Genomic DNA, 26902 nt, shown 5'->3' with positions numbered 1-26902 from the left:
ATGAACAAAAAAAAAAAGGAGATACTTTGCATAATGTTATTTGAGATGCATTAATAATTTGTTGATTATTGCTTAAAATTTTTTCATAAAAATCTGAAATTCTGTCTATACTTTCATTTGAAGATTTATTTTTGAGTTTCCAAAGATAAGTTAAAAGTTGTAATAATAAATTCATTAATTTTAACTATGAGAGCCTTTACAGACAAAGACAGAATCTTAACCTTTGTGTTGCCAGCCCCTAATGCAGTTCCAGTCATACAGTGAGTCATCAGTAAATGTTTGCTGCATGAATGAATGAATGCATGAACAAGTATTTACTAATAAAGTGAACGATATAGGGCAACATTGGAGCAAGGAAGTATGACTGCACATTTTCTAGGCTTGAACAAGGAAGCAGATTTTTCTATAGCTTTAGACATCATCATCATCATTATTATTTTAGCATTATTCAAGCATGGGGATGGTCATAACATAAATGAATAGAAGTAGTTCCTACTGAGGAATTTATGTTGATCTCCAAACACAAAATCAGAGAAATATCAGTTATGAGGTAACAGAGAAGGAAAAAAATAAAATGACAACAAAAAAGCAAAACTTCAGGGAAAGAGAGGAAAGGCAAAGGAAGAGTATAAGGATGAAAACATGGAAGGATCATCATGAGGAATATTAGAGCTGAAGTAATTCAAATTCCTTCATTGTGCAGATGAGAACCACAAACCTGTGAAGTATATAGCCTTTCTGAGCTTTAGTTTCTTTGTTGGTAAAGCTGGGTATAACCCCGACATGACAGGGGTGTTATGAGGATTTGAGGTGCCCACTGTCATTTCGCTAGCACAGCACCTGGCACAGAGTGGGCTCTCTGGTGGCTCACAGCATCATTCCCCAGGTTTGTAGAGGAAAAGAAATTAGAATCCAGGTTCCAGATTCCAAGTCTACTGTTCTTTCCACTACCTGCGCAGTCTTTCTCAGGTTGAGTTTATGGATAGGAGAGATGGGAGAATTGATTCAGCCAAGGAAAGAATTGGAGTGCAGCTCCTTCACTTGATCCTGTCTTCTTTGCACACCAGTCTCCCCTTTTCTTCCATGATAATCCAAATAAAAATCCTGGGCTAAACCCAGGGGAGTGAGGATGATTGTGCATAGTTCGGAAGCAGGACGATCATGCTGCTCCTCATTAGTTACACAGATTCCATAGGAACCTAAGAATCCTCCCCTCCTCTGCTCTGGGTAACAGTGGTGAATGGCTATTGAGATGAGCTGGTGAAACACCCTAGTTAATGAAGGGGAGCGTTTTAGGAGGAGAGGGCAGTCTAATGATAAGCAGCTGGAGGGACTGACAGACAGTGCATATTTTAGCTGCTGCCTTTCTGTGGTGGACAAAACACACAATAGGTCCGTGTATCAGTTCTTTGTCAATGAGAAAAGTTCTTGGGAAGGCCAAGGTAGTTTAACCAGAAAAAGAAAGAAATGCAGTTTTAGTTCCTTCAATATATGTTATAGATAGAACTAAGCTTTAGGGTTTAGAAATGCTTGTTATAATATCCAGTGTTACATACCAAACTAACTTTCATTCATTCTAAACATTTGGTTTATAGAATTATACTTGTAAGAAGTTTTAAATAATATCCAGTGGATGTTTAGGAGAGGTTATTTTTGTGCCCAGTCACCAAAAATAGCAAGCTTTGTGGTGAAATTCCTCTTTTAATCATGATGATGTCTTTTTCAGTAAAACTTAAGGTAACTGATTACTGAGTACAAACACTGCAGCTGTTTGGGAATTTTCTAATGAATGCATGTGCATAAAACATATGTTTTACATTTTTAAAAGGAATTTAAAAAGCATAGTCAGTAGAGTAAGCCAAGCTAAGCCAGTCATAAAAATACATAATCAAAATGTCAAGATTTAACAGGATTGTTTTTAAAAAACAAAAAATTTCTTCCTCATATATGGTAGAGAATATCTTGCTTCCATTCATAAAATTCATAATTATTTAAAATGAAAGAATTTAAAAAATCACTGTTTACTGATAGTGCGCAAGTACTAAATTCAAAACATACCTTTGTCACAGAGACAGGAGATAAACATGTCTGACCACCAGCACTGAAATTGCAGAAAACCTCAATGGCATCTGAAGGGCATCCAAGATTTGGATCAATCCAGTATTTTCCTATTATTGTAAAACATAAAGATATTTAAATGCCATGCTAAAATATATTTGAACTATCCTTACAAATTATCATGATACTTTCAATATATTTTTCACGCTTTTTCCTTTTAAAAAACTTAGAAGATTATAAAGATACTTACATTTAGTCAAAGAATGAAAGCTGCAAGCATTATGTAAAACCAATACTGAAAATACTGTATTTTTCTTGCATTAAAAAGGCAAGACAATCAAACAGTATTTGTAAAATGTCATTTTCTATAATAGGTAGAAATCCTTGTTTGTTCCATTCCTATCCCACAGCAAAGATTCCTCCAGCTCATCCTGGGCTTCACCTGGTGTATCATTTTAGACTTCCACAACATCCTCGACTATTCTCCCCTCTACTATTCTACTAATTCTTCAAAGTGAAGACTTGCCGAATTGGTACTTCCAAGAGTAGGGGACTGTTACAGACAGTCCAGATAGCTGGACCCCACCCCCAGAGTTGCTGAATCATTAAATCTGGGATGGGGCTTGAGAATCTGCCTCTAATTCTGGTCCACGGACTATATTCAGAGAATCACTGATCTATTGAAATATGGAAGAAAGGGGTGAAAAAGATCCTAATACCACCTCCATCCTGTTTTTTCCCATTTCCTCAGAATGTTGAACATTTTGTAGTTTGTAGAAATTATAGCTGGGGTTTTTTTTTTTTTTAAACCAGGATCTGATCCAGGCTTACAGTCATATCTCGATTCATCATCTCTTCTCTTTCAAGAAATAGTTTCCTACTACTATGTGAGTGAATATATTCTTTATAAAACGTTTTCCTTCAAGCAAGGTCTCATTGTTACATGGGGTGGAATGCTTTGAATTCAGGCATTATGTTGTACAATGGTGAACTGGTAGGGGCTTCATATTTTTTTCAGGGTATGCTGAGCTACAGATAAAGCACTATACCATAATACATCTTTTACAGGCCTAAATGCTCTAACTCCAAATTGGCTCTCTCCTGAGAACACTGCTTCCCCTGCAGCTCTTTCAAGTTCTGCCACAGCCTCTACAGCATTGTGCCTGGGTGGGGAAGGGGTCTTTCTTGCTCCTCGTTGCCACTTTCAGACCGTTCTCCCCACTTTCTCCCTAAAAACACTCCATGGTAAAATTGCTGTCATTGCACTGTATCACCTGTTACCTCTTCCTGTTGCTATCACCAAATTTATTTCTTTGATGATTCTAGCTTTTGGCTAGCTATCACTTTCAGAAAATCTATTTATAACCTAATTCTTCGTGATTTTACATCCACATGGTTGATATTTGCAATACCGACTTCTCAATGCCTCGAACTCTCTCCCACCAACGTTTTTGTACTCTTCTCCTGTCCTGTGTACTTTAATCATTAACTTATAAGGCCATACCCTAGTTTTTGTTATTACCTACAGCTAGATCTCCTCCATGATTTCACCTCTCTTCTCATTCCAGCTCTTTCCCTGTAGCGTTCTGACTCTAATAATTCTTTGATCCCATTAGGACCTACTATCCATTGATACTACCACTTTTTCATTGTCCTTCATAATCATGTGTTCACTTCTCTTGCTGCCTAGCTTAAAACCCACAGTCCTTTCCTATGATCATTTCCTTAGAGACTTCCTTAACATTCTTGCCCTGCCTCACTTCATTATGCTTGTCTTATAAAATCCCAGTCCTGCATAAATCCAGTTTTGTGCTTAATCTGTGCCTGTACCTGCACAACTGAATGTGCCTAGAGAAAAACACAACTATGCTGACTGGCCTCACTTTAAATTCAGATGTTTGAAAGGCTGCCAGACAATACTACTATGTTTCCCTAGTTCATTTCCTCTGTCACTTTCCTAGTTAACCATTTGAAACCTTTTCCTATCCTCTCAAGTTAATTATACCTTTCCTTCATTCTTATTCTTGACTGATAACCTTTCAGTTTCACTGAGACAACTAAAGCAAACTGAAGGAAACTTATATAAGCTCCCATAATGACCTTTACCCATCTATCTGTACTTGCACACATATATTCTGCCTTCTCTCTTATTATTGTGAATAAACCGTGTTCCTAAATAAGGTTCACCTTGTCCATTAAACCTTCCATTTCAAATTTTTCCTCTCTTATGTTTTCTTTTGAGTCAGCTTCTGTTGTCTGCTGTTTCTGCCTGTTCTCATTCATGGTGTTTTGTCAGCTTGTGTGCTTAGTTATCATTGATTGTGTGCTAGGCACTATATTTGAAAAATTATTTGTGGAAATAATTTGAGCCCTAGGATGATATTATCTTTTATAGAAGAGTTTTGTTTGTTTCTATCAGGTATGAGGGGGTACTAGCAGCCTGGAATCATCTTAGTCCAAGTTCACAGTTTGAGATTTTCTGAGCAATCTTGATGATGTGAAGCTAGGCTGCAATCTGTACGAATATCTTTTCTTTCAGTTTATTTTTACTCTTAAAGTGGAGCCCTTTGAAAGCCTAAGTCCCCACCTTTTGTGGACTTCAGATTCCAACCTTTTTGACCCCTATCCCCGTGAAGCCACCAAAAGCACTACTCAGTTTCTGAACACACCCAGGGCAAAAGTAGCTCTAAGTATGTGTTCATCTCTCTGCTGTCTTTTTCAAAATATTGGCTTGAAAGTCCCTCACTACTTTGTCAGTATTTGATGCTTTTAACTTAATTTTCAAAAAGTTTCGTTAGGCACATTGAATTACCTGCTTCATTAATGGGAGTGGAAACTCTCCAGCTCCACCATTTTCTCTTAAAACCTGATACAATTTTAACTGCTACCATTCCTCTAAACCGCTCTTGCTAAGATCATCAAAGACCTTCCCATTACTAAATCTAGTAGCCTTTCTCAGTCTTCACCTAACTTGACATCGATCCAGTAGATCCCCTCCTCCTCAGGCAAACATTTTCTTCACTCCACATTCATCTAGTTTTCCTCTTATCTCAGTGATAGCTTCTTCTTAGTCTTCTTCGCTAGTTTCCCCTCAACTCCCTGACCTCTCTAAACATTGGGGAGCTCTAAGGCACAGTTTTTAGAATTCTTCTCTTTTCTTTATTTATCTGTTCTTTAGGTAGTCTTAAACAGTCTCAGGACATTGGATACTATTTATATGCAAATGACTTCATAAATTTTACCCCTAGCCAGGACCTCACTCCTGAATAGCCAATGACCTACTTGACATCCTTACTTGAATGCCTAACAGACATCTCAAATTAAATACATCCAAAACTGAACTCCTGATCTTGTCTCCAAACTTGCTTCTCTATCTCTTTTGACAGCAATTCCACTCTTCTAGTCCCTTAGTCAAAAATCTTAGAGTCATCCTTTATCATTCTATTTCTCTCATAACCCACATCCGAATTACCAACAAAAAACTGCTGGCTCTACCTTAAAACATATCCAAAGATCTGACCATTTCTTATCACTTCCCCACCACCAATTCTAGTCCAAGCCATCATCATCTCTTACTGGATTATTTCAGTAGTCTTCTCAATGTCTCCTTCTACCCTGTCCTCATTATATTTGCAATACAACACCCAGAGTAACATTTTAAAAATTTAAGTGAAGTCACGTTATTCCTTTGCTCAAAATCTTCCAGAGGCTTCCCATCTTATTCAGTAAAAGCTGGAGTCTTTTGAGTAATGTATAAGATCCTGTATAATCTGGTTTCTTGACATCTTTCTGACTTCATTTCCTACCATTCTTCCCCTTACGTACTTTCTTCCAGTCACCTTGGCCTTCTTGCTGATAGTAGAACATGCTAAGTACATGCTCAGGTTCAAGGGCCTGTGCATTTGTTCTTTCTTCCTGGAAAGCTCTTTCCCCAGATTTCCTGTGGCTTGTTCCCTTACCTCCTTCTGATATTGCTCAAATGTCACTTTCTCAGAGATGCTTTATCTACCTACTCTATTTACCGCTTCACCCCCCACCCTACTTTCTGTCATATCCCCTCTTCCCTGCTGTTTTGTGTTTCTCTATTGCACTTACAATCTCCTAGTGATGAAAGTATTTTTGGGCGTAAAGACTTTTCTGATACCTTACAAGCCATACCACTTAGCTATTTCTCCTATGAGGAAGGCAGACCTTGAATTAGATTTCAGTAATTTGTATGTCCTGTAGTGTCTTTGTTCCTTTCAGTTCTATAGAATTGCATTTTTATACCCTCAAATATGGGAAAGAATCAAATTTGAATTACTGTAGGCAGCTATAACTGTAAATATTATTTGTTTTTGTGATAATCTAGGGCAGGAAGTAGCTATAGAAGTTAAGCATTTTATTAATATAAATAAAATGAATATTTTCACTATACTGTATTCTAGAATGGAAGATGTTTTTGGACAAACATGTATTTATACATATATATGTATGTGTATGTGTGTGTGTATAAAATAAAGTATGGACTACTATTCATCCTGCAGAATTAAATAACTTAGTTATTTTCAAATCAGCATATATGTCATTGTGTGTTAAGACTAGAGTTTTTACCAAAAAATGATAACTACTAGTATTGATTGTATAGCTGACCAGGTAGACTTAATAGAAATTAAAATTAAATGACATATTGTAGCAGACAGGGTTTCCCCTACTTATCATCAGATAGTGATAGCTCTTCCACTTGCTTTAAACCTTTCCTTGATGGTTCTATTTTGCACCTCTGGCTAATGGATTTGGGGTATCAATGTGAGGATGAGAAAATTCCAAGAATGACAAGCCACTCCATCTTTATAGTCACTGATAACTGAAATGAGGCATTTAAATTCCATTTTATGTAAAAACTAATTTTAGAGAGTGTGGTAGAGAGGGCTCTATGATCTCTTTCTTCATGTTGCCATAAGTCAGGCTGTGTAGTAGAAGACCTTTGTAAAGTGAACCCTTGAAAAAGGATACTTTGACCTCAGAAATATGTTTACCTCTATGAGTAAGTATTTGGTTCTTCATGTTAAAATGCCTCTGCCAGGGTTTTATCAAAAATGATAAGGTTTGGAATAAATATACTGCAAATCTCAAACACACTGAAACGATGAAACAAAATCAGATATCAGAGTTTAAGGAAACCAGTAACTTACCATCTGATACTTTGTGTTCACAGTTAAGCAAATCTTTGCAGATTCGTGCTGGGTTATCTCGTGTGCCAAGAGGATTCTTGATGCTGTGCAGTAAATTGCTAAGGTAGTTCAAGGTTTCGAATATCTCTGCACTGTGGTCAGTTAAGGTCACTTCAGTATTCTGGTAGCTCTGCCAAGTCATTGTGAGAATCATATTAGCAAAGAAGCTTGGAGTAGTCATTACCAGCCTGTAACCCAAGTGATCAACACGGAGCAAGGCAGAAGAAAAATGTAATTCTGTTGTGTGCAAGGAGTTGGGAGTAGGATGTAAGGAACAGTTTATATTTAACTATAGGCATATTTGTATGTTTTATGAATCTTGATCCTAATAAAAGCTTAAATTCACACTCAAAAGTCTAGTTTTCAAGCTGACGTAAAACTTAATTACTATGCCTACTGCATAATTTGAAAAAAACCTATATTGTGAATAAATAGAGCTTAAATAAGAAAAATGAGTAGTGATGATAGATAGATCCCATTTTAAGAAATGGCTAACTTCATTTAACTATTTTCTTCTATAGTACCAAGTTCTTATTTTAAAAAATCCTTTAACAATATTATATTTTTGTTTTAAATGTTTTCCTTAAAAAACATCTTATGCATATATTTCTGTTTATTAAAATTGCTTACTTTGTCCTTAAAATTTTTTTCATTACTTTTAATCTCTTTTAAATACAGGCTTTGAGATAAAGTCACATTTTGGCCTCTGAAAAAAATTTCTGTTTAATTTGTAGATTGAGAGTGCCAGTGTAAATAAAGCCAGATATATTACCTCCATCTGTAGGGCAGTATGTGATTCAATCAAGGCTTGAATAGCAGCATTGATATCCATTTGTTTCTGTGTAAAACAAAACCATTTGAGATCAGCAATAAGATCAACACTGAGTGCTCTAAAGTAAAGCCTATAAATTCTGAAAGCACTGCTGTTAAAGTATACTAGACTTATTATCTAAAAGGGGTTTGTAACTCTTATGGTTAGACAGATCTTGCAAGTATTGCCTGACTATCTGAAAGGACAATATGCTGCTTTCATCCAAATCTCAAAAGTCTCCTAATTAAAACAGGACCAAAGTCTAGAGAGCTCTCAAATGAAAAACTATTTGTCTCTGCTGCATGAAAACACACAAAAAAGTTACTCACATGGAAGAAGAATGAAATATGATCCCCTCAGTTAATAAATTGTAAAGTGAAGAATAAATAACTGTAGTAATTTTTAACAGTTACATTCTTGGAAGGAAAATAGAATAAAATATTACTGTCCTGAGGTAGTCACCACATTAGTTTAATCTGATACTTCTGCGGTCTTAAAAACAATTTCTGAAGTTGGAAAAAGTATCATTAGTCCCAAAAGAAATAATACATCATGAATCCAATCTCCTCCTGCATTTAATAAAAGATATTTTTAGAGAAAGACCCAACCTAACCATTAGTAAAAAGTCTTTTCGTATTTTATTTTTTAAAAAGCTTGGAAACTAAGAAGCATGAGTTGGGAGAAAGTTCTGTGAAATGGCATCTGTGTGAGCAAATCAAGCGATCTAATTTCTTTCAGAAGGATTGTACTGCTGAGATATCTTTTTACTTGGCAGCCCATACAATAGAAACTCTTTTCAACAGATCTCTCATAACTCATGGTTGGTAATTTGAAAAACTATTTAAAATGATGGGACAATCAACAAAATGTACTCATCTTTGCCTCAACATGTGGTTTTCATATTGGAAAATACTTGACTCATTCTGCATATGGACACTGCCAAACACATATTGAGGATAAAATGGTAAGCAAACAATACAAAACAAAACAACCTTGCCCCTTGTAGAGCTAAAGTTTAGAGGTCGATAAAGGCATTAATCAAATAATCTCAAAAATACACATTTACAAATTGTGATACGTGTTATAAAAGAAAAGTGCATGGACCTATGAGAGAAATTACAGAGTATTAAATCTGGGGGATATAAGAGATTTGGAAGGACTAGATCAGCATAGGCTTCCCTGAGGTGGTGATATTTGAGCTGAGATCTGAAGAATAAATATGAATTGTTAGGAGAAGGGCTGGGAGAGCTTTCCAGGCAGAGGTAACAACTTTGCACAAAGGCAATGAGATAGAAAAGCATGGCCTATTCAAGAAGAAGAAAGGCTTAGCATAAAATGTTCTGTGCAGATTAAATAATTCTGACCATCATTCTTTTGAGAATTGGCAGACTTTGGACATGGGTCACAAAAATATATTGGGACTAAATATGGGCAACTGAATTAAGTAGTAAACAATAGCCACCTTTATATTTTCCAGGTGTTTGTGGTTAGGGCTTTGATCTTAGAAAAACTAGCAATAAGCAGTTCTCAGGCGCTTACAGACTCAGGACGCTTTTGTACTTTTAAATATTATTAAGGGCTTTAAAGAACTTATATTTATGTGAATTATAGCTTTTGATATTTAACACAGTAGGAATTAAAATATAAATTTTAAAACTATGGTTAATTGCCTTAAAACAATAAATCCATTATATGTTAATATAAATAAACATTTTTTTAATGAAAAATAACTATTTTCCAAACAAAAAATTAGTGAGAAGAGCGGCACTGTTTTACACTTTTGTATATCTCTTTAACGTCTGGATTAATAGGAGATAGCTAGATTCTCATATTTGCTTTTATATTCTCATATTTGCTTCTATATTCAATCTATTAAAATGTTACTTTAGCTGAACTGTATGAAGAAAATCCAGCCTTAAAAGGATATGTAGTTGGAAAAAAGATTATTTTAGTAGCCTTTTCAGATAATTGTGGATATTCTCTTTTGATATTATACTAGAACTTGATAAGTGGTAGTTTCTTGAAGGTTAGTTGAAATGTGAAATCTGAAACCATATCTACAATGTATCTATTTTATATTCTTTTATATTAAAATCTATTGATCTATCTTAAGCTTTGAAAGAATCATTTACCAATGCATGATTTTAGTAAAAATCATGATTTTTGTTAAAATCATGCATTGATCATTGGAAAATAATGGTTCATGAAATAATGCAGATCTTCCAAAGACTGACACATTTTGTTATGTCATATCAACAGATTACATTCGTTAACATCATCACCAATCTCATCAGAAAAATGTAAGTACTGGTAAGCTGTCAAACTTGTAATAGATACAAGCATTCCTCAATAGTTATTGTTGCTTGAAAGTTTGAAATTTAACATTGGTATCAAATTGTCAGTTGTTTTCCTTGAAATAACAGGCTCACTGCATTCATTTTCAAGAAAATATCTGCCAAATACTCATGTCTGAGTAACATTATCATTCTGTCAAGTAAAAATGGTGTTCCATGAAAAAAGCAGCTAGCTCAGTTTGCAACTGAAACAATTCCACAAGTGCTTTTATTTGAGGCAACCATTGTACTTCAATATGCAGAAATGCTTTATATGTTCTTCCATTTAATCACACAGAATATTAAAAAGATGTGTACTAAAGATTAGAGACTTAGGAGACAGCAAAAATGGTGGAATAATGACCTCCCAGAATTCTCTCTTCTATAAAACCAATGAGAAAACTGGAAAAAAATGTTAAGAATGAAGTTTTTCAGAATTACAGAAATTAACAAAATGCTTGCAGCAACCTGGGGAGCATTTATGAAAAATAGCTTAATTTCAGTAAGGGCAGCGAGCTTTGTAAAGCTTTAATCTGTCCTATTCCCATGCCTCTCTTTCCAGCTCTGTGGTAGCCTTGAAAACCAACAGCCTGCAATCGCAGTGAAAACAAGAAGCCTGGAACCCACAGGAGGGAGCAGAATGGGGCTGGAGTTGCTTCAAAGCCTCATTTCCAGTGAAATGTCATTATTTGACCTTTCTGGTGGTTCCCTTAAAGACTTGCAAGACTGTCTGTATTTTACCTGACTCAGAGCTCACTCAATGCAAAAAGTCTTTCCCAAGGAACATTAAAAAAAAAATTTAGATGGAATTGTTTAACTTTGTGGCTACTGGAAACATTAGAAAACAGTTGGGGCAAACAATAGGCTAAGAAAAGCTAGGGAATGAGATGTCCATAGAGATTCTAAAAAACTCTGACACATTCCTGGGAATCTAGAAGGCCATGTGCATGTATAGGGCTGTGCACATGATCAGGAAAAACACAAGAAGGCCCTAAGTTCTCTCTTCTGGCTGACCTTTAGGCTCTGTGAAAATAGGAAATTAAAACTCGGGTATAGTTGTCAATTGCCTGGCTGAGCATTGAAGGGATGCTCCAACATGCTCACAGAGACCCTTGGCAAAAACTGGGAGACTTACTGGTTCTGGCATTTAAGGAAATCTCTCTCCAATCCTTAGCTGACCACTAAGCTAACTGAGTAGAGACTTTAGTGGTCACATATGTGAAAGAATACAGACTTTATACCTTTAGGAAAAGTCACTAAACAAACAACAAAAACAACAAATAGCAACAATAAACACTGAGGTTGGGGTGAAGAATTTAACTTCCAGAGATGCCATTTTATATTATTTAAAATGTCCAGTTTTCAAGAAAAAATGACAAGACATGCTGAGTAACATTAAAGTATGACCCCTATACATGGGAAAAAGCTAAGCAATCAATAGAAATAGAAATTGTCCCTGAGGAAGCCCAGATGTTGAACTTAGTAGACAAAATTTTAGCTATTTTAGGTATGTTCAAAGAACTAAAGTAAACCATGTCTACAGAACTAAAGGAAAGTACAAAAAAGATGTCTTACCAAATAAAAAATATAAAGAGGAAATTATAGAAAAAAACCAAGTAGAAGTTTTGTAGAACAATAACTGAAATCAAAATTTGCTAGAGAGGCTCAACTGTAGATTTCAGTAGATAGAAGAAAGAATCAGTGAACCTGAAAACAGTTTATTGAGATTATCCAGTCAGAGGCGTATAAAGAAAAATGAAACAAAATGAACAGGCTCAGAGACATACAGGACATCATAAAACATACCAATGCATGAATGATGGGAGTCTCAGAAGAGAAGAAGAGAGAAATAGGGGTAGAAAGAATATTTCAAAAAATAATGGCTGAAAATGTGCCAAATTTGATGAAAAACATTAATCTCCACATCCAAGAAGCTCGATGAATTCCCCTAGACACATCATAATCAAACTGTTGAAAGCTGAAGACAAAGAGAGAATCCTGAATGCAAAGAGAAGAGACTCATCAATCCAAGGGATGAGATTTTTTCATCAAAAACCATAAAGGTAGAGGCAGTAGGATGACATATTCAGAGTGCTGAAGGAAAAAGACTGTCAACCAAAAATTCTATATCCAACAAAACTATCCTTCAAAAAGGAGGAAATAAGACATTCCCAGATAAACAAAAGCTGAGGCAATTTATCATTAGCAAACTTCCCTAGAAAAATAATAAAGGGAGTCCTTTGGACTGAAATAAAGGATACGAGACAGAAACTTGAATCCACGTGAAGAAATAAAGAGCACTGGTAAAGATAACTATACAGGTAACTGTAAAAGAGAGTATAGATCCCAAACAGCCAAACAATCTTGAAAAAGGACAACAAACTTGGAGGTCTCACACTTCACTTTCAAAACTTACTACAAAGCTACAGTAATCAAAACTGTGTGGTACTGGCATACAGACAGACATACAGACCAATGGAATAGAGTGCAGGAATAAACCCTCACATATATGGTTAAATAATTTTTGAGAAGGGTGCCAAGGCCATTTCCTAAGGAAGGAATAGTGCTGGGAAAATTTGATATCCACATGCAAAAGAATGAAGCTAGACTCTTACCTACATCATGAACAAAAATTAACTCCAAATGGATCAGATAATTAAATGTAAAACCTAAAACTATAAAACTCTTGAAGAAAATATATGGGAATTGCTTCATGACATTGGATTTGGCAGTGGTTTCTTGGAGATGAAACCAAAAGCAAGGTAAAACAACAACAACAACAAAACCCTGATAAATTGGACTACATCAAAATTAAAGACTTCTGTGCAAAAATCAACAGAGTGAAAAGGCAGCCAAAGGAATGGGAGAAAATATTTGCAAATCATATATATGATAAGGGATTAACATTTAGAATGCATAAAGAACTATAACTCAACAACAACACAACAAAAATAAGCAACCTAATTCAAAAATGGGCAAAAGACATTTTTCCAAAGAAGATATGTAAGCCAGTTTCCCCAAAGAAGATACATGTAAGCCAATGAGCACATGAAAAGATGCTCAACATCTGTAATCATTAAGGAAATGCAAGTCAAGACACAGTTATCTGCCACTTCACACCCATTAGGATGGCTGTTATCAAACAGGCAGAATACAAATGTGAGGGAGGATGTGGAGAAATTGGAACCCTGTGTACTATTGGTGGGAATGTGAAATGGTGTACCTGCTATGGAAAACAGTATAGCAATTCCTCATAAAATTAAACATAAAATTACCATATGATCCAGCAGTTTCACTTCTGGGTATATATGGAAATGAATTAAAGGCAGGGACTCTTTAATCCATTTGGAGTTTATTTTTGTGTATGGTGTTAGGTAGTGTTCTAATTTTTACATGTAGCTGTCCAGTTTTCCCAGCACCACTTATTGAAGAGGCTGTCTTTTCTCCATTGTATGTTCTTGCCTCCTTTGTCATAAATTAGGTGGCCATTATGTGCGTGGGTTTATCTCTGGGCTTTCTATCCTGTACCATTGACCTATATTTCTGTTTTTGTGCCAGTACCATACTGTCTTTTTTTTTTTTAATTAATTAATTTATTTTTGGCTGCATTGGGTCTTTGTTGCTGCTTGCAGGCTTTCTCTAGTTGCGGCGAGCGGGAGCTACTCTTTGTTGCGGTGCTTGGGCTTCTTATTGTGGTGGATTCTCTTGTTGCGGAGCATGGCCTCTAGGCACACAGGCTTCAGTAGTTGTGGCATGCGGGCTCAGTAGTTGTGGTTCACGGGCTCCAGAGTGCAGGCTCAGTAGTTGTGGTGCACGGGCTTAGTGGTTCCACGGCATGTGGGATCTTCCCAGACCAGGGCTCAAACCCCTGTCCCCTGCATTGGCAGGTGGATTCTTAACCACTGTGCCACCGGGAAAGCCCCATACTGTCTTGATTACTGTAGCTTTGTAGTATAGTTTGAAGTCAGGGAGCCTGATTTCTCCAGCTCCGTTTTTCTTTCTCAAGATTGCTTTGGCTATTCAGGGTCTTTTGTGTTTCCATACAAATTGTAAGATTTTTTGTTCTAATTCTGTGAAGAATGCCACTGGTAATTTGATAGGGATTGCACTGAATCTGTAGATTGCTTTCGGTAGTATAGTCATTTTCACAATATTGATTCTTCCAATCCAAGAACATGGTATATTTCCCCATCTGTTTATGTCATCTTTGACTTCTTTGATCAGTGTTTTATAGTTTTCTGAGTACAAGTCTTGCACCAAATGTAAAATAGTTAGCTGGTGGGAAGCAGCAGCGTAGCACAGGGAGATCAGCTTGGTGCTTTGCGACGACCTAGAGGGGTGGGAAAGGGAGGATGGGAGGAGGGCTCAAGAGGGAGGGGATATGTGGATGTATATATGCATATGGCTGATTCATTTTGTTGTGCAACAGGGGCTAGCTCAGTATTGTGAAGCAGTTATACTCCAGTAAAGATATATTGAAAAAAAAAGGGCAGGGACTCAAACAGATATTTGTACGCCTATGTTTATAGCAGCATTATTCACAATAGCAAAAGGTGGAAGCAACCCAAGTGTCCATCTGGATAAACAAAATGTGGTATAGACATACAATGGAAATTATTCAGCCTTAAAAAGGAAAGAAATTCTGACACATGCTACAACATGGATTAACCTTGAAGACATTATGCTAAGTGAAGAAAGCCAGACAAAAAAGTTCAAATACTATATGCTTCCACTTATAGGAGGTATCTAGAGTAGTCAAATTAATAGAGAGATAGAAAGTAGAATGGTAGGTTTTTAGGGACTGGGGAAGGGAGGAATGGGGAATTACTGTTTAATGGATCAGAGTTTCAGCCTTAGACGATGAAAAATGTTCTAGAGATGACTGGTGGTGATAGTTGCACAGCAGTGTGAATGTACTTAATGCTACTGAAGAGTACACTTAAAGATGGTTAAAATGATAAATTTTATGTATATTTTACCACAGTTAAAAATAATAAGTAAGTAAGTATGCTCATTATCCCTTACAGCTAACCATCCCACTTCTGGGAACAGGTCCTAGAGATATTCCACAAAATATGTATATGGACAAGACATGCATACTGTTTGTATTAGGAAAAAGATTGGAAACAACTTAAACACCCATGAATAGAGGACTGGATGGATGAATAAACTGTAGGATAGTCTTAATTGAAATGACCATGGTTCGTTTTCTGTGAGAATGTGGCAATGAAGAATACAGTGACTTTTAGTAGATTAGTAGTGTAGCGTTTGGTACTAGATTCAAGCTAAGGTACTAGCAATTTTAACCACCAACAGTACAAATGTCAACTCAATGAAAAAGCCAGGGCTTTTTTCCCCCACAATAGGCATTAGAAAGAAAAGAATGTCACAAAACTTGGCTACTCATAAATTTTTTTATTCCTATAATTCCAGTGTATTCCCAAATCCTAGCTCAAGCCTGGCACATAGTAGGCATTCAATTTGCTGAATTTATTAATTTTTTCCCAAGGGTAGCCTTTAGGGAGGGCAGGCCCAGAGAGATGGTATTAAGATGATTTGCCTGGGAAGTCATTCAGCAACATTGAAGTGTCCCCACCTAAGTGTGAAACTCTCATTAGGTACAATAAGGGAATCCAAAAGAAATAGCTTTCTCCATGTACTCTAGCTAGAGAGAACATATTCTCACATGAAAATCACTTAAGGTTTATAAAAACGTGCACCGAGAATAAGGAGTTATCAGGATTAGTGGGACAAATGAAGGAAATTAGGAGGATTCATTATACCTTGAGGGGATGTAATATTCACAGTTCCTTTCCAATTTATTTGAGGAAAATGCAGATCTAGTCTGGGCACCCCAGTACTTTAAGAAGTGTTATTTTCCAGCCATCTAAAATGTTAAGATCACTGGATGGTGAAAACATTTATGGGGTGGGAACTGATTTCAGGTCATGCACCCCTCCATGGTAGAGGCAATTGCTTGTTCTAGGGAACCAGGATGATACCCACAGCTGCTGCAACCTCTCAATTCACCAATCCAGGTTTCACAGCTGACCCATTAACTGGGATCATTAAGTTGAAAATTCCTCATCTCATTTAATGATTTTCAATTTTTATTATTTCCACTCCCCACATCTCTCACACACACACACACACACCCATCCTTTATCCCACCAACCATTTGTGGTTAACTTTGACATCCTGTTGTAATTTTTTTTTGGTCAGTTCCTAAATATCTTACCATGCGCACTGAGATCTGGTCATCACCCTGATAATATCCTCAAATTCAAAAGCACCATCAATATATATTCCTTTTCCTGAAACATTTCTCTTTAGCTATTCTACTTTAGGAACTTGAGCAAGTTACTTATAGGTCTTAAAAAGAGGGGGCTGGACTAGGTTCAAACTTTTCTTATCTTGACCTATAGTAATAAATACATTTTTATATCATGATAAGGTTCACACAAACATATATTTAACTGAAAACTTTTACACAACATATTTTTCCCTACTAGTGGTGATATACTTATTATGTTTTTTTTAAATTGAAGTATAGTTGATTTACAATGTTGTGTTAGTTTCAGATGTACAGCAAAATGATTGTTATACATATTATAATCTATATTTATATCTATATTTATCTATTATTTTTCAGATTCTTTTCCATTGTAGGTTATTACGAGATACTGAATATAGTTCTCTGTGCTGTACAGTAGGTCCTAGGGTGTTCTTTTTTTGTGCTTTTCTTAAAAATTGAGTAAAATTCACATAACATAAAATTTACCATTTTAGTCATTTTAAAGTATCCAGTTTATTGCTCTGGTAGATTCACTGTGTTGTGCAACCATTACCACTATTTAATTTCACGACATTTTTCATCACCTCTAAAAGAAACCCTGTACCCATTAAACAGTCACTCCCCACATTTCTCTATTTTAATTTCATTTCAAAAGAATGCTGAGACTCACCATGTTGATCTTATGATCCATCAACGAATGAGTGACAATTCACAGTCCAAAATAATTACTAAATAATTACTAAGAAGACTTCTATCTCTAATTCTAATATGATCCTATTCCATTCTAGACATTATTTCCCTCCAGGTGAAGTCTTCTGGCTTGGAGGATTCCCACTGAAATTTTCTAAGAGTTGCAGCTTGCCTGTTTGCATTTATTCATTCATTCAATAGACACTTCTTAAGGGCTTGAATGGAAAAGAGATACAGAACACATTGCTTACCTTCAGAGAGTTCACAGTCTAATACGTGGAAATGGGCATGAAAATAAATGAGTATGAATGAAGAAGGGGAAGTGATCAGTTCTATCTTGCAGTGCAACGAGGGGATGGAATTAAGAGTTTCACAGAAGATATGATCATAGTTTGAGTCTAGAAGGAATATGTGGGTATTTTCTTATTGGCATGTAAACTTCTACTCTGAAAGTCTTTTTTTCAAGGCTACACTGCCACTTTCCTACAATGGTCTCTGCAAGTCCCAGAAAGACAGTATAAAGAAACTGGGTTTCATACTGGCCAGGAACAAGGAAGACAGAAAGGAGAGAAAGGGAAGAAGGAAACAAAGAAACTAATGTTAGTTGAGTACCTATAATGTGTCAAGCACATATACTTTTTCATTTAATCCTCCTAATAATTCCTCAAAGTATATATTCTTATCCACATTTTTCTCAGAGCAAAAACCTCTCACATGTCCTAATTCATATTGGCTGTAGAGGAACACATACAAACATTTTTCAAGTGAGAGAGGGATGTGGTGCCCCAAAATTTGGCACTTCAATGTGAAAATTTTCACTAAACAACACCTCTAATTTGCCAATGAAATGTGATCTTTTAGAACTTGTTCTTTATTAGGAAAGCAGCTATGATATATCAAAGTCATTAGAAGGTGAGAAAGCAACTGATGAGGGTTTTTCTAACCCATGCATTGTGAGGATCCAGGAGGAAAGGAAGAACAGAGAAGTGTAGAATAATCTAAAGATTTAAAAAAGGACATGCCCACTGATGTTCATGCTAGGGAAGGTTTCAATCCCCATCAGTCAGATGGCCAGAAAGAGGGAGTAATTTTAAAAAATCATAGAGAAACAGATGTCTTGTTTCCAAGGAGACCATCTTCCTGTGGCACTTTGCTTGAAAGTTATTCCTTACCCTGATGAAAGGCTGAGGGGAATGAAGAGTTCCTGACCTGCTGGGAATGGACCACAGTGATCCACCAGGTAGAACTTTCAAAGATCCAAATGATACCAGAGAAGCATGTGGAAATAAGTAAGGCTTGGAAGGCATAGGACTGGCCATTTGTTTGGACAGTGTAGCCAACAGTGGATTTCCTTTAGGCAGGAAGTCTGACCAAGGACCACTGCATTTGACCAGGATTATGATTCTGCAGGAATGGGGCATGGGTGAGGTTGAAGATAGAAGGAGACCTCTTGTAGAAAGCAGGAAAACAAAGATATTACTGAGTAGGAGAGTGGATACAACGCATGAGAGAAACCAATCTTGGAACACTGAGGCCAGGAGATGATAGCTGATAATGAAGTAACGGAAGTATCACCTCAAAGATAGGAGTAGCAAGTTTTGGGTTGTGATCGGTCACGAGCAAATACATGAGAAGTCCCAGGGCTTCTATGGCCAGCAGCAACTGAGAAGAGTTCATGTAAAGCCAAAAAAGTGGATAACTCTGGTTGGCAAAAAAGAACATTTGAAAAAGGAGAGCTAGGACCCAGAAACAGGAAGAAATGGAGGGAGTTAGTATTTTGGAGCATTAATTATGTCAGACATTGTGCTGAGTACTTTACTTCTTATTTAAAACTCAAATCCACCCAAGAAAGTAAGAGATAACCATCCCCATTTTATAGACAAGAACTCTGAGGCTTGGATTTCAAGTTTTATTATAGTTGGCAAGACTCTATATCAGATTAACAAAAAGAACAGAGGTAGGCAATAGGGATACCTTTTAACAGGGAGTTAATAGAAAAAGCTTTAAAAAATTATCTTATACTAAGATAAAATAAAGAAAACCAAGAAAACTTACTCTTGGGCCTGATGCTCCAGGTGGACCCTATAACATAAAAAGATTTTTAAAGTATTTATTAAGTAGATATCTCAAACCAAGCAGGCCATATAAGCATCAATGGTAAACAGATATAAATGTAAATAAACTCACTGGAGGCCCTGGTTGACCTCTCGGTCCTTGGGGACCCTAGAAGAAATGGAGACAAAGCACAATATGTATATACTATGCTTTTGGTTTGGTATAAACAAGATGACTAAGATTCAACTGCTATCATTGCCTTTTCATATGAGGCAAGTGATAGAATTCAAAGTTATTTTAGTATTTTGAAGTTAATATGTTCTTGAACTCAGCTGTCACCCACATTCATCAACAAGCTGAATATATACTCTCATGTTTTGTTGATATTACTAGAAACTAAATTTATTCATTTTAATAAACTTATAAATGTAACATTTAAAAATATTAATTCTATTTTTCCTGTTATTTCTAGCTACCATCCAACTAATTGTAAAAAATGGAAACTTCAGTGTCCTTAGACATCTCCTTCTCCTTCAACATCCACCTATAATTTGGTTACCCACTACTGTTGATTTGACCTTCAAATCTTCCCAAAATACTACTCCATCCTCACAGCAACTCTCTTAGTTTAGTGCTGATCATGTGCTATGGACTAAATGTTTGTGTCCCCTCCTACATGCATATATTGAATCCCTAATCTCCAGTGTGATGATATTTAGAGGTGGGGTCTTTGGGAGCTAATTAAATCATGTGGAGCCTTTGTGAATGGTAGTGCCCTTATAAGAAGAGACATGAGAGAGATGCTCTCTCTCTACCATGTGAGGTCGTAGCAAGAAGGCAGCTAGCTATCTGCAAACCAGGTAGAGGACCCTCATTAGATATGGAATCTGTGAGCACCTTAATCTTGGATTTCCCAGTCTCCAGAGCTATGAAAAATAAATGTTTGTTGTTTAAGCCATCCAGCCCACAGCAATTTGTTATAGGAGCCCCAGCTGACGAAGATATCATACTGTGCCTGGACTCCTAATTTGACTTACTGACTTTATTCTCTCTACTATGCTAACTGCATTCTACTTATAAAATGGAAATCTAATCATATCATTCTTTAATTAAAATCATTCAATGGCTTTTTACTGTTTAGTGGATAAAGTATAAACTTCTTTTCAGTGATAGATACCATTTACTGAGAGCTCACTATGTGTCAAGCTGTGTGCTCATTTATTAAGAACTCACTGTATGCCAAGTTGTGTGCTATATTTCTACTTCGTAGTTAAGAAAATGGAATGGCTAAATAACCAGCAAGTAAAGGGCAGAGCTAGGATTAAAATCCAAGTCAGTTAAATACAAAAGTATATGTTCTTAGTCAATATGCACCCCTGCCTCTTCTTCAAGGTCTGGGCCTTATTTCCACTTACTCTCCCCAACCCATTCTACACTCCATCTATAACCAACCACTTGCAGATCTCTGAATCGTCCAAATTCTTTCACACATGCATTCTCCCGCATGTGCTATTTCCTTGACCAGGAATGCTCCTCCTTACCTTTTCTGTCTATTTAATTCCCATTCCTCTTCCAATACTTCTTTAAAACTCTGTACCCACCTTGCCACCTTCTTCTTCAACTAACCACTTCTGCATTCCATAGTACATAACAAATTGGAAAGTCCCTACAGACCTTTAAAAGTGTCTTAGTCATCCTCTCATTTTCTGGAACAGGAATAGTGCCTAATACATAGTAGGTGTTCAAAGATTGGTAACGAATGAATGAATAATGTTTAAATTAACTAGTATTGATTTAGAAATTAGAATAGTTGAAAGGTATATAGTAAAATGTGAAAAGTTATGCTGACATTTTTCAAAATGAAACAACAGTAATCACTGTTAAGAATGCTCAAAATTTAACTTACTGGATGGTCAATTGAATGTTAAGACTACACTGAGTCAAATTCAGATTATGGTTAAAAGATGGCAAAGCAAAATTTATCTTCAGCTGAGTTTTGAATAATGTTAATGCTATGCTTGACGTAAGTATCTTTTATTGCCAAAGCTGTTGATTCTAAATGTACTGTGACAATAAGAACAAACAACACACAGTAACTTAAAAAGGATAGAGTACTCCAACACCGTGCCTGCTGGACATTTCTTAGTTTGCATGGTTTATGATTATAGGTTAAAGCAGAAAATGCATCAGACTTTTACCTCAGAAGTGGCATGATAAGTTAGAGAAATCTCATGTTGGAGACAGCCTTTTAGATATACAGAGGCTCAGAGTGAAATCGGCTATGTAAGTTTCTCCATTTTGGATCAGCATTTTAAAAATAAACAGTTGACATTTTACTCTACTTAGCATATTTCTGACATTTGCAAAATCTCACCGAAGGTTCAGTACAAAATATCTACCTTATCTTTGACTTTGAAAAAGCATTTTGTCATAGAAAGAAGAAACTATTTTTACTGAGTTCACTTCAGCTTGTTACCCAGAATGAGTCAGATCATCACAAATATGATAAAATGAAATACTTCAAACCAAACAAGACAGGACAGGACAACCCCACTGAAGCAAATGCATAGAATAAGGCCAAGTAAAACAAAATATTATTCCAACAATACAGTATTTATTAGTTCTTTTTTATTCTTCTACCTAACCCACCACTAAGGAAAAGTGATTCACTCTCTCTAGATATTATATAAACAAGCATATAAAGAAGGTTATCATACAGTTTGTAATAAAACTACAATTGTCTATGTTAATTTCCTGTAGGGGAACCAAATTAATGTGAATGGTTACAGTGGTTATTTGGCTGTAGTGAAAGCACTACCTTTGAAAATAGACTGTCTCTCCATTTAATCCCACAATTTCCATATGATCCTTCAAAAGTAACATATTTTTTTTCATGAAATTTGAAAAATACTGGTAAGTGTATGTCCTTAAACCTGACTATGTTAGACTTTGCCTTTACATAAATGCAATCTTTAGTTTCCAGATCTTTACCTTAGGCTGGCTTATGTACAGAGAGCTTCCCTTTCCTCGTTCTTAAACTGAGAACCTTGCACGGTAGATGCTTAGCAGCGTCCCTGGTCTCTGCACACTAGATGCCACTAGCAACCTTTCCCTTTTCTCCAGTTGTGACAACCAAAAATGTCTCCACACATTGCCAAATGTCTCCTGGGAGGGGGAGCAAAATGGCTCCTGGTTGAGAACCACTGGTTTAGAGGGTTTAATTGGGAGTTTAGTAATATTAAATAAGATTTATTATTAGACAGTAATGTGATTAAGATGGAATGAGTGAATTCATGAGTTATCCCCTCTAAAGCCTAGGGGATAACTGCATATCAGGAATCCATTCATGTGGAATCTGTATGTGGGCTGCTCTTAAAGTAGGTGAAGGATGTGTACATACCATCTTCCTTACCCAAGTTGCTCCTAACCCTTATTTTCTGAGAGGTACTGTGATTAATAGAAAAGCACAATAGCATGGGATTTGGAAGATCTGGGCTCTGGTCTTATCTCTGTACCTAATTAGCTGCATGTCCTTGAGGGAGCTGCTGCACATTTGGATCTCAAATATCTCGAGTGTTAATATAATAGGTTTGGTGAAGATAATCTCCAAGATTTACTTTAGAACTGTGATTTTCAAGCCTTTTATCATTTTTCTTCCTAATGTTTTGTATCTGGAGAAAGATGTGTACAAATAGGGAATTTTTTTCACATGAAATGCTTGTGACAGCCGTTGTCATAGGCACTCGAGGCTTCCTAATCTTGATGGAGCTTATGTTCTAGCCACAGTACTTGGAGAGGATAGGTCAGGGAGGCAGTTGGAGACAGGTATGGAATATGGGTTAATTCCAAGCCTCCCTATTTTTTCTTTTCCCTTTCCACTCCTCCGGCGGAGGAGGGGGGGCGGATATAGCTTCACTGTGTGCAAACATCCTTGCTTCCTGTTAAGTAAGTCTGCTGAGAAAATGTAAGGGACACATTGCTGCAAATTAAACACATCTATTTTAATACCCTCTGAGGATTCTTAGGCTATCTGAAATCACATAAATTTCCTTCCTCAGCAAACTAATACAACTATAATTTACTTATTCTGAGCCCCAAGCATACCCTATGGTGAAAAGCAAAGATCTCAGCTGTCAATATATAATATCATTACCTTTTAAGCAAGACTTTACTGCTATCTTCAAGTTTATTCCTATATGCCTTCTATACTTGGTTTCAATATCCCTCATTTCACTCCATGCATGCCCTCTGTTTATGACTGCTGCTTTAATAAGTTCTCCCGGGAAAGTGGCCCCTTTACAAAATATCTTCTTTAACTTGGAAGAATTGACATCCAAGAAAAATACGAAATAGTGCCAGTGTAAGCCATTTAGTCCTGAAAATGCTGTGTACCTTTTGCCCATCCTCTCACCATTGTTTCCAGTTGGCTGAAATATACAACTAATGATTTGCTTCTGCTTTGCAGCTCTCTTGGGTGCTGACTGGATCTAGTGGTATATATCTAAAGTGACTTGACAGTCCTCTTGTTCTGGCACTGGGGAAGGAGGCTCACACCTCCTCTCCCGATGCCTGACAAGGCAAATATTCGATTTCACTGATTTGGAAAGAATGTGACTGGCAGATTCTTAAACATGTTTAGGGCTTATCAGGTTTCACTGCAATATACCATATAGGTTAGTTCTATATATAGGTTAGTTTTCTTCCTGAAAACTGTAATTTTATTTTCATTCCATAAGTCTCAGGGACATAATAAAGAAAAAATCAAAAAAGGTCCTTGCTTTCATAGAGCTTATAACCTAGTGACCAGTGATACTATTACCACAAATTTAGTTAAACTTACAGTTTCACCTCTAAAGCCTTTTTCACCTCTGGGTCCCTGAAAGAAAAAAAAAAAAATGTTAGTTTAGTGTTGTTGATAGTTATTTATCAAATGTAGTTGAGGCTGTATACAGAAACATGATAATTTCTGTTGGTTTTTTTCCTATCTAGCAAGACTTGTTTAGTTAAATTTATATAAATTCTGGTTTTCCTAAGTTAAGCAAAGCAAAACAAATACAATCTACTGACTCACTATGTCTGTTTTGCTATCCCTAGTTCCACCTTAAAGTGAGATAGGGTTATGCTACTTATTCATTCAATTAAGTCAAAACAGCTGATCTGACAATCAAAGGCAAAATAATTTAGAAAGAAAGTTAACAGGTTAAATTCTTCTAATATTTGTTTCTCTCAGCCTTTGAAAAACCGTGCTTCCAGGGTGGTTTCCTCCTTCTCTTTTATCTTCTTTTTTTTAATTCCTCCTTCTGAGCTATATCCCATAAATTTTGATATGTTGTATATACATTTTCAGTCAGTTCAAAATATTTTCTAACTTTCTTTGAGACATTCTGGTCCTTGAATTATTTAGAAGTGTGAGGTTTAATTTTCAAATGTTTGGGGATTTTCCTATTATCTTTCTAGTTTATTGATTCTTAGTTTAATTCTGTTATGGCCAGAGGATATACCTTACATGACTTCTGTTATTTTAAGTTTAGTAAAATTTGTTTTATGATCTAAAATATGGTTTATTTCAGTGAATGTTCCACGTGCACTTGAAGACAATGTGAACTCTGCTGTTGCTGGATGGCACTACTGTTATTCCTGTTAATATTTTCATGTTCCTTGTGGAAATTGTGTATGTATTTTTTAATTAAAAAATGAGATACTACTACTCATCTTTTCTGTAACCTGAATTTGCACCTTCAAAATATTAATGCTTTTCTATATCAATCTACAATTCCCATATAACTATAATGCTTACCAGTATTTAAAAAACTATGATAATATTTTAAATGAATTGCCTATTAAAATTTTTTCTAATTTTTGTCATGATAAACAACACTGTGATAAATATCCTTGTACTCTTAAAAATTTTTGATAAAAATCGTCCTCCAGAAAGTTTGTTTGAAATTGCATTCACACTTGCAATATATGGGAGTGCATGTTTCTTCTGATACATGCTATGATGTACTATCAATTTTTGTTAATCTTGCAGGCTAAAAAAACTGTTTCATTATTATTCACTATTTATATTACTTCTTTTGTGTTTCCTATCTTGTCCTTAATTCATTTCAAACTACAATATCGACTTTAAAAAGCTGATTTTTAAGATATCTTTATAGAACTTTTTTTTATGCCCTCCCCCACCTCCAATCCAGTATTAACAACGTGGTACATATCGCTTCATACTTTTTTTCTAATCAGATATTGACAAATGTATTTACATGTGTATGGGGTGATTGGTCATGTTTTATAACGTTGATATCATATACTCTTCTATGCATCATATTTTTCATGCTTAATAATATATCGTGAAACAATTGCAAGTCAGCCAAACTTGATACAAATAATTATTTTTAATAGTTGCATTAATATTCCACAAAGCGGATAGATCAGAGTTTACTCAACCATTCCTCTACAGATGAGCATTCATGTGATTTCATACTTTTTTAAATTTTTTTTTTTTGCCATTACAAACAGTGCTGTGAAAAAAAGCTTTGTAAAATTTCCCTAGTGTATTGGGTACTTTTATTTCTATGGGACAAATTCCTCAAAGTGGAACTGCTTGGTCATAGGGTATATGTACATATATTTTAACAAATACCTTTCCATAAAGGCTGTAATTCACATTTCTATTAGTGATAAACAAAAATACCTTTCTTCCTATAGCCCTTTCTGAGAGGTTAGATGTAATATCTCATTATTACCTTAATTTGCATTTCTCTGACTAAAAGTTAGGAGAATATTTTTTCAAATAGTTACTGACCTTTTGGATTTATTCTTCAATTCTCTACTAAATTTTCTTTTTCATACCAATTTGTAAAGCTCTTTATATTACCCATTATATGGTGTATGCTTTGCAATTACTTTTTCTCAATTATATTAGTTTTACTTATGGAATCTTTTGCCATACAAAATTAAAAATTTTCAAGTATTCAAATATGTCTTCTGTTCCTTTATAGTTTTCAGATTTCCTATCTTATATAAAAGGTCTCCCCAACCCTTAAGCTATACTTTAGTTTCCTAGATGATTTTTCTAAGATTTTTAATTGCTTCTTTTCTTTCTTTCCTTTTTTTTTTAACAATCAAAGTCTTTAAAAGTTCATCTGAGATTTTTAAAAAATTGGGTGAAATAGGGTTACAATTTCTTATAGCAGTAGTAAGACTAAAAGGAATTTCATCTCCCTTCCCTATCACTGTTATAGGAATGGGTGTGTGGCTGATTAATAGACATGAGAAAAAAAAAATGTAATGGGAGACTTCTAGAAAAAGTTTTATTTTTCCCAAGACAAGGGATACAGCTCACTTTTTCACTTTGGATAATTATATCTAGATGTGATTCCTGAGAAATTGTAGTCATTTGCTCTAAGCCTAATTATAAAGATAGCATTCAGGTTGGCAGAGCAGAGGT

General features: G+C 35.7%; 1 protein-coding gene and 1 long non-coding RNA gene across 4 annotated transcripts in view; one reads left to right on the top strand and one right to left on the bottom strand.

Moving 5' to 3' along the window:
- Positions 1–12181, top strand: part of LOC309604782 — a 58784-nt gene extending 46603 nt beyond the window's left edge. The window contains exons 2-5 of one of the 3 annotated variants that reach the window (XR_014231045.1): positions 2872–2945; positions 7256–7335; positions 10342–10382; positions 10978–12181. This is a non-coding gene — a long non-coding RNA (uncharacterized lncRNA). Of the gene's footprint in view, positions 1–2376; positions 2946–7255; positions 7336–10341; positions 10383–10977 lie in introns of those variants that run through there. The other 2 variants (XR_014231046.1, XR_014231044.1) reach the window with 2 other exon arrangements.
- Positions 1–26902, bottom strand: part of COL24A1 (collagen type XXIV alpha 1 chain) — a 412921-nt gene that overhangs the window by 6890 nt on the left and 379129 nt on the right. The window contains exons 56-61 of the mRNA XM_082408071.1: positions 24296–24331; positions 19588–19623; positions 19456–19482; positions 8044–8109; positions 7233–7401; positions 2059–2168 (exon numbers count right to left, since the gene is read on the bottom strand). Of these exons, the coding sequence (XP_082264197.1) occupies positions 2059–2168; positions 7233–7401; positions 8044–8109; positions 19456–19482; positions 19588–19623; positions 24296–24331 (444 nt within the window). The remainder of the gene's footprint in view (positions 1–2058; positions 2169–7232; positions 7402–8043; positions 8110–19455; positions 19483–19587; positions 19624–24295; positions 24332–26902) is intronic.

Source organism: Balaenoptera borealis (genome assembly GCF_965194805.1).
Source record: "Balaenoptera borealis genome assembly, chromosome: 1".
Classification (NCBI taxonomy): Eukaryota; Metazoa; Chordata; class Mammalia; order Artiodactyla; family Balaenopteridae; genus Balaenoptera; species Balaenoptera borealis.
The sequence above is the reverse complement of the archived record's forward strand: the minus strand, read 5'-3'. Positions and strand labels throughout refer to the sequence as shown.